Source organism: Protopterus annectens, chromosome 7.part0 (assembly GCF_019279795.1).
Source record: "Protopterus annectens isolate FY-2018-M chromosome 7.part0, PAN1.0, whole genome shotgun sequence".
Classification (NCBI taxonomy): domain Eukaryota; kingdom Metazoa; phylum Chordata; order Ceratodontiformes; family Protopteridae; genus Protopterus; species Protopterus annectens.
Window position 1 is genome coordinate 6,310,267 of NC_056739.1, and position 17,267 is coordinate 6,327,533.

Genomic DNA, 17,267 nt, shown 5'->3' on the forward strand with positions numbered 1-17,267 from the left:
CCAGTGAGGTATGTCTTCCAAAGTATTCTACAGGACTATTTACTTGTGTACCACAATGCATGACAAAGGAGGAGATGATGCCATGTGTTTAAGCTGAGTGTGCCGCCATGTTGTTATGCCTTTACAGGTTCCAGTCATGGAAGATCCAGCACAACAAGACAGTGTAGTGCTGACATCAGCAAAACAGTTGTAGATTATGAAAGCAACATGCAGGTAGCACAGTTGGTGGCACAGTGACATTGTCAGGAACATTACCACTATAAAAATGTCCCCTGTAGAGGTAATGGCTGAACACATGCCTTCACAAGAGCATAGCAGACAGCCTATAACTGTCAGACAGACTCTACATATTTCCCTTGCCTGTTTGGTGGCTGATGTGTGTCCTAACTTTGAGGTAGGCATACCCCCCCATGGAGAGAGATGCAGGGGGGATGTGTGAGAGCATCCTGACCCCAGGACTGCCCTCATATGGCTGCAGTTTTCTGCATCAAGCAGCAGACATACACATCTGTGATCCAGAAACAGATGACTATTACTGTACAACATTGTGGAGATAGTAAGTTTGCTTAATGGCTTGTGGGAGGATGTGCAACAACTCCACACTGAGCTTACTGGTGGCAAATGTTGCATTTATATTTGCACCCATAAGACAAACTGCAACCATCTTCCTCCACAGGCCACAGGCTATCCTAAATCAAACAGCATAGACTGCCGGTGAAGCAGTATCAGCATCATCTGTGGCCACATGGCCTGCCACCTGTGATATCAGCATCATCTGTGGCCACATGGCCTGCCACCTGTGAGATGGATGTCTTCCAGGTTGTGAACACCACTGCTCTTCAGGCTCAATAAACAGGATTATCTGTCAGAGTGTACATGCTTTGTACATTATTTCTGTCCTTTCCATGACAGTGACTGGATTGAGCCTGACACTCCAAGTCAACACAGTAAACACTGACAGTGGTCACAAGATGGGAACATGAGCCAGTCACTGGAAAATGTGATCCTTGACTCCCCACAACTACCCAGAGTGTACAGCTATTGAGTCACATTCCCTAACTATAATGCCAAGTGCAGTGTTTCAGTAATCCATCATTTGTCACTGTGTCTCCACCACTTGTGCAAGGTATGATAACTGTACCTTGACCTCTCCTATTACCTGTGTGAGTGTAGTGATGTCTGATGCACATTGGTTCTAGTCCATGCACTGCAAGTATAGCTGGTGTGAGATACTACACACATCATTTTATTCTGTGTTGTGAGGCCGTGACCCTGTAACGATGGTCTCCCCATTTATTTATGCAATGCCACATTGTGCAGTATGCCACTCATAAAAGACATCTTGCTATATATGTCTAGACTGTATCAAACTTCTCCTCTGAAGGTGGCTAAACACCAGAGGTGCCCTTTCTGTAATCTGAATACCCAGTATGCTATGTTTTTGGTTTCTGCATGTGCTATATTATAGAACATTTTCTGCATGATGCGGGAGTTGCATATTGGGTCATCAAACAAGGTTGTAGGGAATATCTGGCATCACCTGCAACTCACAGCAGACAGCGTACTATAAGTGGCTTGCTTGCTGCCCAAATGGCTTTTGTTTATATACCTGTTTCTGCCATATTTGTACATATACTGAGCAGGTGACCCTCTGGGAATTCCCCTTGCAGTAATTCATTTTAAAGGTTGGACATGTGCCAAATGTATGAATCATGTGTACAGCAATGGTTGTCAAAACACACATTATAAATAATGTGGCATAGAGTGCAGAACTTCTGGCATTTCAGGAAGTGGAAACCCTTCTAACCCTCTAGATCTGGTTAGGCCTCAATTCCAACATGGGTGAAACCTGTAGCTCCAAGGACAAAAAGATCTTTCCTTTACTGTCCTAGAGGACTAGATCTGCTCTTACACATGCTGTAGTATTATGTCAAGGAAGTGGTTAAGGATTTATGAGACTGACAACTGTTATATTTTCACTTCTTCCAAGTAGCTAGCTGAAGGGTTCTTATAGCTATACATACTTTTATGACCACAGGAACAGGCATTCCATATATCGCTCTTCATTCCACTTGGGGGTTACAGTTTGATTAACTGCACTGTATCCCTGAATCCTCAGAAACAACCCAGTTTTTGGTCTCCCATGTGATGCTATATCATGTGCTTCTTTTGTGGAAGATGGCCTTGAAATGGAACACTGTGGCACTGGCTGCATCACGGTCTATGAACAGATGCTACTGCTGTGTTACCATTGCTGCTATTTCTAGCAAGGCTGCTGTCATGTACACCATGAATCTTGGTGCTCACAAGGAGTTGTGTGCTTCCATGTAGTATCAACATTTTATACATTTTTGAATCAATCCTTCATTATTTGGTTCCTTCATTTGCATAATTCAAATTCATTTACACAGGGTTCCTTATTTTCATGTCATTATATGCACATTAACATACTCTGAATACCGTACCTTTTAACCATTGTGAACCCAGCTTATCTGTATCTTACAGTCAGTCGCTCACACCATCACCTTAGCCACTACCAATACTTTGTGCCATGCACTGCACTGTCCATAACTCCCAGCCCACATCTTCAAATTATGAGTATATGCTTTATGTGTATCCATTTCTGTCAGGACATATTTTTTGACAAAACAGTTTTTGAGTGGAAAATATCTTTTTATATTTTGCTGTTTCAAAGTTATTACTCTCTGAGAGTCAGGTGACCATCAATATGCAAATTCCCACTTTGCAGAATAAACATTCCGTCCAAACTGACTCCACTCTTTTTTTAAATGCATCAAGTGAACCATATTACTTAATGTATAAATGTAACCTATTCTAATTATTTGGATTAGAAATCCAGCTTTCAAAGCAGTTTTACTTTTAGGAATAGTAAAATTATAATCTCTTCATCTAGATGGCAGCATAAATTCATCAATTCAAGATTTAGCAAAAGATGAAACTTATCCTTATGAAGAGCATGATATGCTGGATACAGTTTACTTTGAAGCCACCTATAACTTATAGGGTACCAATTTATTTTGTTTATACATTCACAATAAGACATTTTTTGCAGTTCAGTATTTCCCTTGTGAAATATTTTTGAACATTTTCTAATAAGGATAGATCACTTTTTGTATAAAACAAAAGGATGAATGCATTTATCCTTTGACTACAATACTAGTAGCATCTTTTCATGGGAGACCTGAGGTCATATTTATACTACTACTACTAGGGAAAATTTGGCCAGGACATTAGGGAACTTCCCCTACTCGTCATCGTTGTGTGTGGGACCCATTTTGGAGGAGCACTTCCTGTTTCTGTTCTAGGCACTGAGGTGGCCTGGAGAATCAAGGAGGCAGATGGAGAGAGAGAAAGAGATGATGGAATGGTGAAGGAAATGAAAGAGAAGCAAATATCAAGATTGCAGAATGTGTGCAGGGTTCTGGGGAAATGTTCTAAAGAAACCTGTTTGATGGAGATGAGTCAGCAAATGATGGAAGTATAATTACAGCCTTGTAGTTGGGAGGGTTGAGGGATGATTTACTTAAAGAAGTGGTTGCACAGAATGAGGCACAAAATAAAGGAGCTGTTTCTTGGGGGAACATTATGGAGAAAATACAAAAGGAGGGTGCAGAGACAATCCTGAAGAATAGTGGTGAGATGGAAAAGAAAACATATGCAGAGAAAGTAAAAGACAACAAAAGGGGAATAGCATAAAAGAAAGCAGAAAGAAATGAAAAAGATAAGTACTTGGTAGGAATCCAAAGTAAAGAAGACAAAAAAATGGACAGATATGAAATGTGGTACAATTTAATAGCTCCTTTGGCTTTAAAAGCACATGAGGTAAAAGCATTTATTCTTATTAACAAACAGAAATTTTGTTATATTATATTTGAGACTGTTTTTCAGTTCTTTCAGCTAAGTTCTTCTTGTAGAATTTGTAATAAAAGACTCTAACCTAAGGAATCTTTATGTGATAAAAGCATATAACAGGGAAACAAGAAAATTAATGTACAATTTGGAACAGAGGTTGAAAGAAATACTTTGAAAGCTTTATGTAAAGACGTACTGGACATTGCAAATGTTTATGACAAAAGGGATTAATGGACTGGTAGCTGGGATTGTAATATGTTAAAAACAGAAGGAGAAAAAAGTATGCATATACCAAGAATGATAAATGTGGAGTGGATAGGGGTGTTGCAAAATACTGGTGAATATCGAAAATACTTTTTGTGGAAAAGGAGGACATTTGATAATTAAGTGTGACAAAAGAAAATTTTATATTTTTAGGTCAGTGGGACATGATGCAAAAAATGTGAATTGAAATATTATAAATGTAACAAAATTGGAGATTTATGGATAGATTTTAAAAATGAAAGAGAAAAATAAAGACAAGAAAATGAACAAAGATAAGAAATATTAGAAGTAGCAGACATAGAATGAAAGTAGGTGAGAAAAATAATAAAAAGGACATAGAAGAAGGTTCTGAAATAAGTGATGAAGGCACATTGGGAAGTAGTAAAAGAAAAAAAAAAGAATTATATTGGTAAAAATGCAAAGGACATAAAAATAATTTTTAAAAGGATAAGTACAAAAGAAAAAACAGAAGGGAACTTGGTGAAAAAGAATATTTGTACAGCTAATGACTGGGTCTTGGTGTAATGGTTATGGTGTTTGACTCATAGACACAAGGTAGTGTGTTTGATTATCACCTTGGGGAAGGAAATTGTTTAAGCTTAAAATAGTCTATTAAGAAGAAAGCTAGTGTAATAATTAGCTATGAACTTATGAAACCTTGAATTTAAGGAAAAGGGAAAATGAAAATTTAGAGTGATTTCTGTAAATGTGAATAGTATCAATAATATAGTAAGAAAAATAGAAATTTTGGAGTGGTGTAATACATGTGATGTAAATGTAATCATATCAGAAGACATAAGATTTTTAACAAATGAAGAAAGATTGTAAACAGAGAAACTATGGTGAGTACAGATAATATGTTATTTGGGAAATGAGAGATGCTGTGGAATAGCCATATTCTGTAGAAAAACAGTAAAGAGATGTAACTTTAGCAAAAATGTAAGGACTACCCATTGCAGATTTAAAATGGAAAGAACAAGTATATAGAATTATAGCATTATATGCTTATACTGATTGTAAAGAAAGGGAAAGCTTATTTCATCATATTTTAGACCATACAGTAATAAATATGAATAATATAATAACAAGAAACTTTAATTGTGATTTAAGAGGCAAACATAAAAAGAAAGGAAATTACATAATAAACATGTTAGAAATTATAAGATGTGATAAGTTAAAACATTGGGAGGAAAATTCACGGACTTACAAAAGGGGTATATATAGAAGTGAACTAGATTATTTTATTGTACAAAAGGTTTAGTTGTAGGAGAAGGGGGGTAGTTGAAACAGGATTTTCTGACCATCTTGCAATATAGCTAGAGATAAAGGAAAATGGGATTTAAAATTAGGCAAAGGAGTAAACTGGATAAATGAGAAACCTTGGAATGAAGAAGGAAAGAAATTGGTAATACAATTATGGAAAGATCATATTATTATTAGAAACTTTTATTAAAAAAACTGCTCTGTGTGGTGGATAATATTTAAGGAAAATATAAAAAATGTTTTTTTACAGTGGCAATATAATGTGGAAATACTTGAGAAAGAAAACTATAAAATAAAATATGATACATTTGAAGATTTAGAACCTAATGATATAAAGTACTTTGACAAAGAAAAAATAATTATTTGAAAGAAATCAAGTAAAAATACAAGAGTTTTGTATGTAAATAAAGATGAAGGAAGTTTATGGTTAATTAATCCAGTGATATATGCTGCTTCATTAAATTTGTACAAAGTGTTAATGTGGATAATTGAAAAAGATGACAGATTAGTAAGATTTTTTATATCCATCTAAGCTATCACCAGGTCAAGCAGATTAGCCCTTGGTTTAACATCTCATCCAAAGGATGGCAAACTCAAGTGTGCAAATGCCCCTCTTGTGCTGCACTCCAGTGTCAACAATCCATCTACCTGGTGTGGGAGTAGAACCCACAGCCTTCTGTACCAAAGACAAGTGTGCTGCCTGTTGTGCCACTGACACTATTACTTATTAAATAGTCTAGCATATGTAATAAACACATTAATGAGAAATGGTAGAGGTCTACAACTGAATTTTTAGTGCAACACCCACAATAAGAGTATCCTTAGCCTTAACAGCAAGCATATTGTTTTTAAACATAAATTAGAATTAACATTCATTCCTAGATCCTTGTATTCAGAAATTTCCAAGATGATAGTTGAATGTGGCACAAATCTATATCTGGTTTAAATGAGCAAGAAGTATATCACTCCACTTTTTCCTAAGAATATTGCTGATCAACCAATATAACCCATCAGTTACATAGGATCAAAATGATTAAAAAGTACTAGAGGATGGTAAAAAAAAAAAAAAACAGAAAGCGTAATTGTTGGGTAAAGAAAGGACATGGTTGAACAATATAGGGCTCAAGACTGAACCCTGAGGGACTCCATGGACCCTTTGACCAAGAGTAATGACCTCCTAACTTGATACATTGGTGTCTGTCCTGTAACCAACAGTCAGTCCAATCAATAATAAAATAATTGACATTCCATGTTATTAAAGAGTCTATTAGCACCTAGTTAGGAATACTATTGAACATGTAGAAGTTAAAACAAATGCCACTGTCCATTGCAGCACTCATCATGTCATAAAAGCGAACCAAACTAGTTAATATAGAACATGGTTTAAAAAATCCATGCTGGTTTAAATTAATAAATGCAAAATTGGTATTATTCTGATTTAGCAGATAGAGTCGACTCCTCTCAAAGTACTTACACATTAACAAAGTCAGACTAGTGGGGTGATAGTTGGAAATAATATTGTGTCCACCATTCTTTTATATGGCAGCAATACATGTTTTTAATCAAAACAAAATTAACTGTGCTTCACAGAAATTCACAGAAGTCAGTTAGCACACACATAAGTGATCACTTTATTTCAAGTTTATCCCTAAGTGGCCTGTAAGCACTTCATGTGCTATGCAAATAGCAAGCATTTTAAAGCTATGTAAAGCAGTATGTGTTAGTAATAGCAAAATAAGCAAATAATCTCCTTCTTGCATGCAGTTGTGCCCTGCCTTACGCAAGTCTCACGTCTGTACAAAACATCTGGCTTCTGTCAGAAAATGGATAGCCATACTTGTCAGTTTTCACCGCATAATAAAAGAATAAAATAGAAGATACATAAGGTGAAGTGTTCATGTTTTACTCAATCTGTCATGTTTATGGGTGTGTTTATATAAATACATATGTGTATGTGTATCTATCTATATACATGAGTCCATGTCACTTGCATGAACTACATCCCCTGCAGCTTATACATACCAACTCTGAGATTGCCCTTTTGTGGAGAAAGGGCAAATTTCTAGTCCTTGATGTACCACGATTTTGAACATGCAAATACCAGCAAACTTCAAAAAGTGAATTTTCACACTATTTTGCTGGTATTTCAAGTGTTAGAACAAATGTTAGCTTGAGCACTTGACTGGTACTGATACAGATATATATTTTACTGTAGTTTTTACACTAACTGTTGTGAGGGAAAACCACATTAAGGAAGCTACATTATGATTTATTCAATATAATTATTGGAAACAATTTTTGACACTATTGTGTGAAAAAAAAATGAATTATTTATCGGCTTTCTTGTGCATGTGATTATTAGGATGTCAGCTATTAAGTTATAAGACTACTGTGCCAAATATCTGCATAATAATAGCTACCGCTGTTGTGGTCTGGTTTTGTGAAACAAACTGCTCCAAGAAATGTTTAGTACCAAAATACCGAAATGGCAAAGATGTGCCTTAGGGCTCAGAGAGATTGTTACTGCTAATGTAAATTGCCTACCAAAGGTAGTTCAATTTACACAGTTGTGAGAGAATGCAGTTCAGAGACAGCTATGACCACAGTTAGAGATATCCAATTATTAGATCATCGGTATATCTCTGATCTTATTTAACACTAGTGCTTTCAGACCTTATGGTGGTATTGTTTTCCCCACTGGCAAATGTACTGTCTTGGAAATGGCACACCTCTACACTCTCAGACACATAAACATACACACACACACACACACACACACACACACACACACACACACACACACACACACACACACACATATATACACACGCCTACTCACTAACAAGCAAGCTCCACCATAGTCAATCACACTCGCAGAAATACTTACCCACCAAGATCCAGACACTCAGTTTGTACCTAACTCCCCTATTGTGTCCCACCAGCCAAACATAAACACACACACATACATTCATCTGGTTTCATTTGTGCTCCTACAAACATAAACAACCCCCACCCCCAAGTTTTTGCTGAACTTACCTGCACCATGGTTGCTACCATAGGTGTGAATGGGTAACACCATCTTTTGATGATGTTCACTTTTTCCTGACAATAGTGAAAATTGCACAACTGAGCAGTTCTCTGACTACCTGGCACCATAAATCAAGAGGAGACACAGGCATTTCCAGGGAAGGGCACATGGTTAGTAAGGATTAGCCCCTACCATAGATTGCTGCATTAGCATGTGACCCAACCATTGTGGTCTACCCAATGGGTACCTCAGCAAGAGGACAGCCTAAGAATTATAAAGGCTTACCATTAGTGACAAAATGGCTGTGTTAAGGCTTTTTGCATTAATGGACAGCTGTCATGCCTACAGTTTTTTTTGTTCATTCACTTTCTGTACTTGCTTTACTCAGCTTAGAGTGGCAAGGAAACCAACACATGCATTACATACACTGCTTGCTGACCAAAGAGCAGTCTTAAATGGGACAGCATTCTATCCCAAGGCATGCAAGCTCCATTTCACATATGCATGCACATTGCCTTTATTTATATTATGGCATTCAGAAGGAGAATAAAAGCCTAAGTGAAAATCCATGTAGACATAAGGAGTAACTCCACACAGAAGACATACCAGCTTATAGCAAAACTAGAGAGAGAGAAGTTCTGTAGGAAAGTACTGTTAACAACTGTACCACTACACTATTTTTCAATCTTTAGCACCATTTTCTACATATTTTATTTGAAACGTAAGTTGAGAAGTAAAAGTACAGAAGTTGTTTTAAGTGTGGTCATCTGAATGATTTTTCATTTCAAGTGCTATAATATTCTTTCAGAAAGAAAAATAAATCTGGCTATTTAAAAAACCTGCATTTAGTACACATATTTTTTTAACAAGTATCAATATTGTACGTGATAAGAAGATTTGCTAAGTTATTATACTGCGTTCATGAATATGAATTGAGGTTCCTCATATTGCAGCTTTAATATATCTTTTGTGCTTTTGAAAAGTATTGTTTTTGTAAAAAAAGGCAAAAGTGCTCAAACTTTTATACCAGATTATGAAATGATGATATTTCTCATGTGGGGCTGTCCAGTTGTTAAACTTGAGCCAAATGTAAGCAACACCTTTATAAGTACAATGATTCCTCCCATGTCCCTTTGAACTATCATATTATTTACTGTAAAATTATTTGCTGAGTTGGTTGACTGGCTCTAAGGATCATGGTTCCAACATTCTTGAGAGTATCTATGGTCACAGGATTTCATCTTTTCCAACATAGTCAGTCGGTACATACTGGCAAAATGCTTTCAGAGAAATATAGAAAGATACACCCTTAAGGCAGTTTGCTTTAGTCCTGAATGGCAACAACACAATCAAGTATCACATCCTTCAATATCACAAAGGTGATCCTTTTCACGTTTCCTTTATCATACTGTATTAGCAACCTCAGAATGTAGAACCAGTCTGAAAATTACAAGAGCAAGGTAGTATTTTTTTTACAAATTCCTTAGCTTTACCCTCATTGAGAAATGAGACTGCATATTGACCCTGTGTTTCAGCAACTGCCATCTGCCTGCGGACTACCTCTTTAGAAATGAACAATTTTAATATCCAAGTTCATTTTTATTTCAAATTAGACTGATTTGTTGTTTTCTTGTTGCACACATAAAATACAAATTGCCATGATGCTCCAGAATGGTTGAAATGTGTACTCCTACGTAGGTTAATACTAAAGCATAGCTTACATTACTTTTGGGGTAAAGGGATCAGTACCATTTTCTGTTTGATAAGACACTTGCATTACTTGCTACAGAGGTACAGCATCCAGAAATGTACACTGCCATTAACAGCTTGTTACAAGGATGTCCTGTGTACAGAGTCAGACAGGTGCAACTGCATGTGTGAGGTAAGGGAAACTTGCCACCGAGAGCAGAATCAGACTTCCCTCATTATACCCACAGCTTATCCAAAATACCTTCACAGATGCAAAGCAAATGATACTAGCAGCAGAAAAGACATGGACGCCCCATTAGGAACTGCCCAGTTGCACTGCATGTGGTTTAAAACCTTGCATGGCTGTAGTTTGGGGTATTTGCATGGCTGTAGTTTGGGGTGTTTGCATGGCTGTAGTTTGGGATGACTGCATGGCTGTAGTTTGGAGTGTTTGCATGGCTGTAATTTGGGGTGTTTGCATGGCTGTAGTTTGGGATGTTTGCATTGCTGTAGTTTGGGGTGTTTGTATGGCTGTAGTTTGGGGTGTTTGCATGGCTGTAGTTCGGGACATTTGCATGGCTGCAGTTTGGGGTGTTTGCATGGCTGTAGTTTGGAGTATTTGCATGGCTGTAGTTCAGGGTATTTGCATGGCTGTAGTTTGGGGTGTTTGCATGACTGTAGTTTGGGGTGTTTGCATGGCTATAGTTCGGGGTGTTTACATGGCTGTAATTTGGAGTGTTTGCATGGCTGTAGTTCAGAGTATTTGCATGGCTGTAGTTCGGGATGTGCACTACTGAAATGCTATTTTTTGTTGTGCGCCAAAAAAATGTACACTGTACAGGAAAATGTAAAACTTTTAAAGGGCAATGCTGTAGAGTGGGAGACACTGACTCGTTTCTAGATTTACATTCCTGCTAGAAAAGATAGAACATTTTTTGTTTTGAACATCCTTTCCAGTTGTACAAACTGTACCTCCACATATAAACAGAAGGCCTAGGGTCTCAGAAGCATAACAAATGTGACAGAGTCTGACAGAAAATCTCATGAGGAGAGACTTAAGGGCATCGATGCCTTTACCATGGAGTAGAAAGTAGGAGATGAAAGTGCTTCAGAAGTCCAAGCATATTAAGGATGTGAGCATCCTTCTCAAGTGGGGACTTAAAGAAACAAGTAGCCATGACATGGCTGGACAGGAAGAGTAAGAGATAAAATAATAAAGCATGTATTCATAGAAAGGTCACACAAAATGTCTAGAAGTCTCTATAGCCTCAGATAGTTATCGTGGGAATAATAAGGAAGGGAACACACCTCTCTGACAAAGTCTCTGGATACAGCAGTATGTCAGAAGAGTATCATTCTGCTACAAACTGGTTTGGAGGGATTAACCCATGACCTTATGTGTGTGAAGGAGACACAGTAAGCACTGCACTACAGAATCTTGTAGTGAAGTCTTTATTTACTTTCTGTGTACATGAGATGATTTGATATGCTGCACATTGGGTGCAATTAAGTAAGAAAGCAGTATGCTATGTTGTCCATAGTTAGCCTCATTTTAATACATTTTGTGTATATTTTACAGGTACATTGAGTAATGTCCAGGTTGTGCCGCCTTCTTCTGCTGACAGTATTATTGATTTGCATTCAAGCTGCACCAAAACCTGAGGAGAATGTTGTTCTGGGGCACACAACTAGCCATTCTATAACCAAAGCTAACCGGACTAAAACACAACACAAAAACAGCACAGCAAAACAGCACCATTTGGTCCAGTCTGCTAAAATGTTAGCAAAGGATGAAGCAGTGCACCCCCAGACTGTTACTGTGGACCCCAAAATTTTTAACAAGAGACGTTTTGTATCATCTCGAGTTATGTTCAGTGCACATCCTCCTCTTATGACAGCAGACTTAGAACTGATGGAATATTCAGACAGTGAAGACATTATAAACCAAAGTGCACGAATTAAACGGGGTTTGCCAGACCTCCACCCTGTGCATCGCCTTGGGGAAGTGGCAGTTTGTGACAGTACAGATGTGTGGGTTGGAAACAAAACCAAGGCAACTGACATAAAAGGAAATGAGGTCACAGTACTGGAACAGGTCAATATAAATAATAGTGTACTTCGGCAGTACTTCTTTGAGACCCGCTGCAGTAACTACAAGCCAACCTCCACAGGCTGCAGAGGGATAGACGCCAAACATTGGAACTCGTACTGCACCACCACACACACCTATGTACGAGCACTGACAATGGAAAATGAACACGCATCATGGCGCTTTATCAGAATCGATGCTGCCTGTGTGTGTGTGCTGAGCAGAAAAACATGGAAACCCTAACTGTTTAAATACCTCCCCTACCTCAGCTTGTAAATTATTTTAAATTATAAGGACTGCATGAGATATTTATAGTTTGTACATCAGAGAGAACCTCATTATTTATTAAACTGTTTTGGAAAGTCTTTGTGTGTTGTGCACTTTATTTAATGATGTGCAGGTACCTCCTAAAGTAATACACTTCCCGTTGTTCTCATTGTTAAACACGACCGTACCTGTCAGTTACGTTGTTCACAAAAACTGACAGCATATTTCATTTCAGTATTCAAAACAAATATTTTATGTTCTGTATTTTATTTTTATTTAAAGTTATGGATTAACATCTTTCTGTAATAGCTAGCCTTGTCTTGATGTTTGTTTAAATAGCTTGTCTGTACCTTTTATTTTTCTATGTACTGTAAAAGCAAAACTCATTTGCTGCAAGATCGTGATGTAATACATTTCCATAAAGCTATTTGTATACTTTCAGCAATGTGCCCTTTATTCCAAGTACAGTTGTTTGTGTTGTACATTCGGACTCTGAAAACTCAATACATCTTAGTCTTTTTTTTCTTTTTGTTTGCTCCTTTAATACACATTTAATAGAAAGCAAGCCGTTTGCATGTGAAATGGAATGGTTATATACAGACCTTAAAACTTCATTACCAGTGCTGGACTGTTGTTTGAAGATCAGCAGTTACTACCAAAGCTTTCTGACAAGACTGTAAATAATGTTAACTTTTTTACAGAGAAATCCCAGTATATATACTGCCACACACAAATAGATATTCCGTTTTTTAACAGTAAGAACTGCAGCTTATAACTAGCAATATGTACCGGAGTTCTTATACAAGTACATATGAACATGGCACTGTGATATATATTCTCGTTACCATGGTGCATGTCAAGGGACTGCTTAATGGTCTCTAGTCTAACAGAGCTATTCAGGACCCAGGTCAACATGTTACCATATTAAAGGGGCATATACTTGTAATTATAAAAGTTTATTCAGATTTGCAAGAAAAATGTTCTGGTTATATTGTTTAATTTCTTTTTCCTTATTGTTTGCAGAATGTTTTTGCATAATATTATTTTTCAAACTGGAAGCAGAGTGGTGTTAACAATTAACATTGCTGCCTCACAGAACATGGTTCTCCTGTTCGGTTCCCAGCTGTGATTCCATCTGTGAGGAGTCTGCATGTCACCTGTGTCTATGCAGATTTTTACTGGATGGCCCGGTTCTAGTCCTCTATCCCAAAGATATGCAGAGATAGGTAGACTAGAGCTAATCTAAATTGCCCATAGTCGCGTGTATATGTGTTTCTGTTCCAGAATTCAGACCGTCTTTCACTACCCCTATAACCACAAAGCTTTGCTGCTTGACAACACAACCTAGTGATACATTCCTGTTGCCATGTCAAAAGAATACATTCTGAGGTTAACATGAAAAAGAAAGAATGTTGGAAAGGAGGAAAGAGTTTATAAATTTCTTCCTTGGAGGTGCTAATTCAGATGAACTGCAAGAGAGGTTACAAAACCAACAAAACCACTGTAGCTGAAGCATTTTATCTGTGAAGTGATTTCCTGAAATATGAAGCCTCTTTCTTAATCTTTTGGGATAATCAGACTGTTTTGCTGTAATCACCAGCTTACTAGTGTAATGGTGTACCTCCATTCTGCCCATTTTATTGACAGTTCCATGGATGAACCTTTAAGGTACTTCTATGCAGTGCCAGTTATCTTAATAGTCTAGCTGCTGAGACCTATTGGCACCAAAGGAAAAGAATATTTTTTTAAATTAAAATATATCCCAAACTTCGCATACATAAGCCAGAAATCGGACAACTTTAAAAAACAGAAAACAATAAAAAGAACATCTTAACAAAACTGTAGAAATTCAAAATATGTATTATCCAGTCATTTTTAAACACTATCATTAATATATCTGACATACAGAATTTTTTAGTCCAGACTTCTACATATGTTAACTATTCTCTGTTAAATAAAATTTCAGTCCGTTTAGTCTTCCTTAATTAAAATGTTGTCAGTTTTCATACAATTCTCTATATTCTCTTTGTACTACCCATTTAACAAAACAATGTGTAAGAGACAGCATTTATTCATTTCTTTATTTTTAATCTTTGCAGCCTTCATGTATATATCTCTTCAAGTTATTTAAAATTCAACATTTAATTTCACTGAAACCTAGAAATATTCCACGTATGTAGGGGTGTAGGGGTATGTATATGTGTATATCTGAGAATATCAGCTAACATCAAAAATACAAAATAGAAAAAGAGAGCATCATAAGAGTGAGCACAAAAGCCAAATGCAGATAATACTGAACTGTTAAATAACTTAAACAGACATCATCAAAGAAAGGAAGCAACCCCAACCCACAACAAAGTGTTTTTGTAGAGGTGCAAGATTCCCTGCACACCATAGATGGGGGGGAACCCTCCCAGACTAAAAATGTACAAACACCATGGGTGCACCAACTCAAGAAAGACAAAATCTCCCTTAAAACATGAATCACTGCTAACACACACACACACACACACACACACACACACACACACACACACACACACACACACACACACAGACACACACACACACACGCACACACACACACACACACTGAACAACACCAGCAATGACTGTAAAGCAAAAAATTATGGAAAGAAAAAAATAAACAGAACCCAACATAAAGAACCCGCCTAAAAACAAAACCCACCCAACAACAATAACACAAAACCATACCCCAGTACAAACAACCTATAAATAAACAACACTTGAAACTTCGGTTATGCATTATTGCCAATCACATATACTATCATTCAATTTTATTTCCTTTTGCTCATATTTTATGGCAGCAAAACCACTGAAGCATATGAGCATTCACATATGTGCACTACACACATATATACACATACACTACCTTTATTTGAAGGAAAAAATAATTTGATGAATCTGTAAAGGTCAGCCATCAACCCCTGTTATATATGCCAACCCCAAGTATGCACAGCTGTGAGGAAAGAGCAAATTCTCAATCCCCGCTGTATTGTGACCTTCCGCTAAATAATGCCAGCATCCTGCGATAATATCATTCTTCAATTGCTTGTGCCAGGTTATAAATGTTCAACCAAAGGCTGGATTTCATATATATATATATATATATATATATATATATATATATATATACACACACACACACACACACACACACACACACACACACACACACACACACACACACACACACACATATACACACACACACACACACACATATATATATATATATATATATATATATATATATATATATATTTATATACTTAGATATATGGGTCAAAAGAGGGTGGCCACGGTGGTGCAGTGGTTAGCATTGTCATCTCACAGCAAGAGGTTCTCCGGTTTGATCCTCGGCTGGGGTGCCTTCTGTGCAGAGTCTACATGTCCTCCCTGTGGTCGCGTGGGTTTCCTCCGGGTGCTCCGGTTTCCTCCCACATCCCAAAGACATGCAGTAGGTGGATTGGACACTTTAAATTAGCCCTAGGTGTGAGTTCGTGTGTGTGTGTGCCTTCTGTGGAAGGTTGGGTGCCGGGCTGGCAACTCGACACTGTAAAACTTCACTGCCAATCATGAGCGGACAGGTGATCTGCTGTGGTGACCCCTAACCGGGAAAAGCCGAAAGAAGAAGAAGATATATGGGTCAAAAGACTGACAAAACAAAAGACCAACTATCAAAATACTGAAAACTCAAAATACTGAAGGATGGAATTTGCCCCTTCTCCACTGTTGTGCAATTTTGGAATTAGTGTATAAAATTGGACATGGCCTTGTATGTCAGGCACATGTCACCTCTGAGCAGACAGTATGTGACTGAATAGAGCTGGAGTTTCTTCAATCTGGCAGCATATGACAGATTTTGGAGTCCCTTTATCCTTTTGGTGAGGAACTTTTGGGGTCTCTCCAATTGCTGCAGATGTCGGGTGAGATACATCCCGAATGGGGCATTGTACTCGATCATTGGTCTGATAAGTGAAGAGTACAGGGGAACAATGACCTCACTAGATCTGGATGTGAATCCCTTCATGATCAGGTGGGCAATGTAGAAGGTCTTTCTAACCACTTTAGCAATGTGAGTGTCAAAAGAAAGGCCACTGTCAACCTGGGTCCCCAGGTCCCTGATAACCTCTTCTGTGCTTAGTGGATTGCCACCTATATGGTAGCTTGGGGTTACCTTGTTTTTCCCGAAGGGTATGACTATACATTTTTGGCGTTTAACTTCAGGCCATGGCTCTGGCACCAGCTATCTGTTTCCGTGAGTCCCTTCTGAAGGATATCCGTGTCCGATGCACTTTCCACTATGGCCCAGTTTGCAGTCGCCTGCAAACTTTGTCAGCCAAAGTCCTCCCATGTTGGCCTGTACTTCTGAGAAGTAGATGCCAAACAATAGGGGCCAAGGACCGAGCCCTGTGGGACACCACTTGTGACTGGCTTGGAGTCTGACACAGCGCCAGCAACTCTAACCCTGTGGGTTCTGTCCTTAAGCCAGTTTGCAACCCATCTTGTGACATATGGGTTTACATTTAAGCTGGTAAGTTTTTCTACAATACCCGAGTGGGGTATTGTGTTGAAAGCCTTGCAAGGGCAAGGTAGGCTGTATGGACTGCCTTTCCGTCATCAATGGCCTTGGTGACTGTTTCGAAGAAGTCAACCAAGTTCAAAAGGCATGATCTTCCCTTGACAAAGCCAAACTGGGTCGGGTCCAATGTCTGCAAGTCCCCTATATCTTTGTTTATGAGCTCCATTATGATCCTCTCCATAGCTTTG

The 17,267-nt window shown here is 37.9% G+C and overlaps 1 protein-coding gene across 3 annotated transcripts in view; it reads left to right on the forward strand.

Annotated features, from left to right (window-relative positions):
- The window catches only part of NGF (nerve growth factor), a 203,565-nt gene extending 188,599 nt beyond the window's left edge, over positions 1 to 14,966 (forward strand). For all 3 annotated transcript variants that reach the window (XM_044076437.1, XM_044076439.1, XM_044076440.1), the window contains one exon: positions 11,697 to 14,966. In XM_044076437.1, coding sequence (XP_043932372.1) covers positions 11,709 to 12,449 — 741 coding nt within the window. In that variant the 5' untranslated portion in view covers positions 11,697 to 11,708 and the 3' untranslated portion in view covers positions 12,450 to 14,966. The remainder of the gene's footprint in view (positions 1 to 11,696) is intronic.
- The last annotated feature ends 2,301 nt before the right edge of the window (positions 14,967 to 17,267 follow it).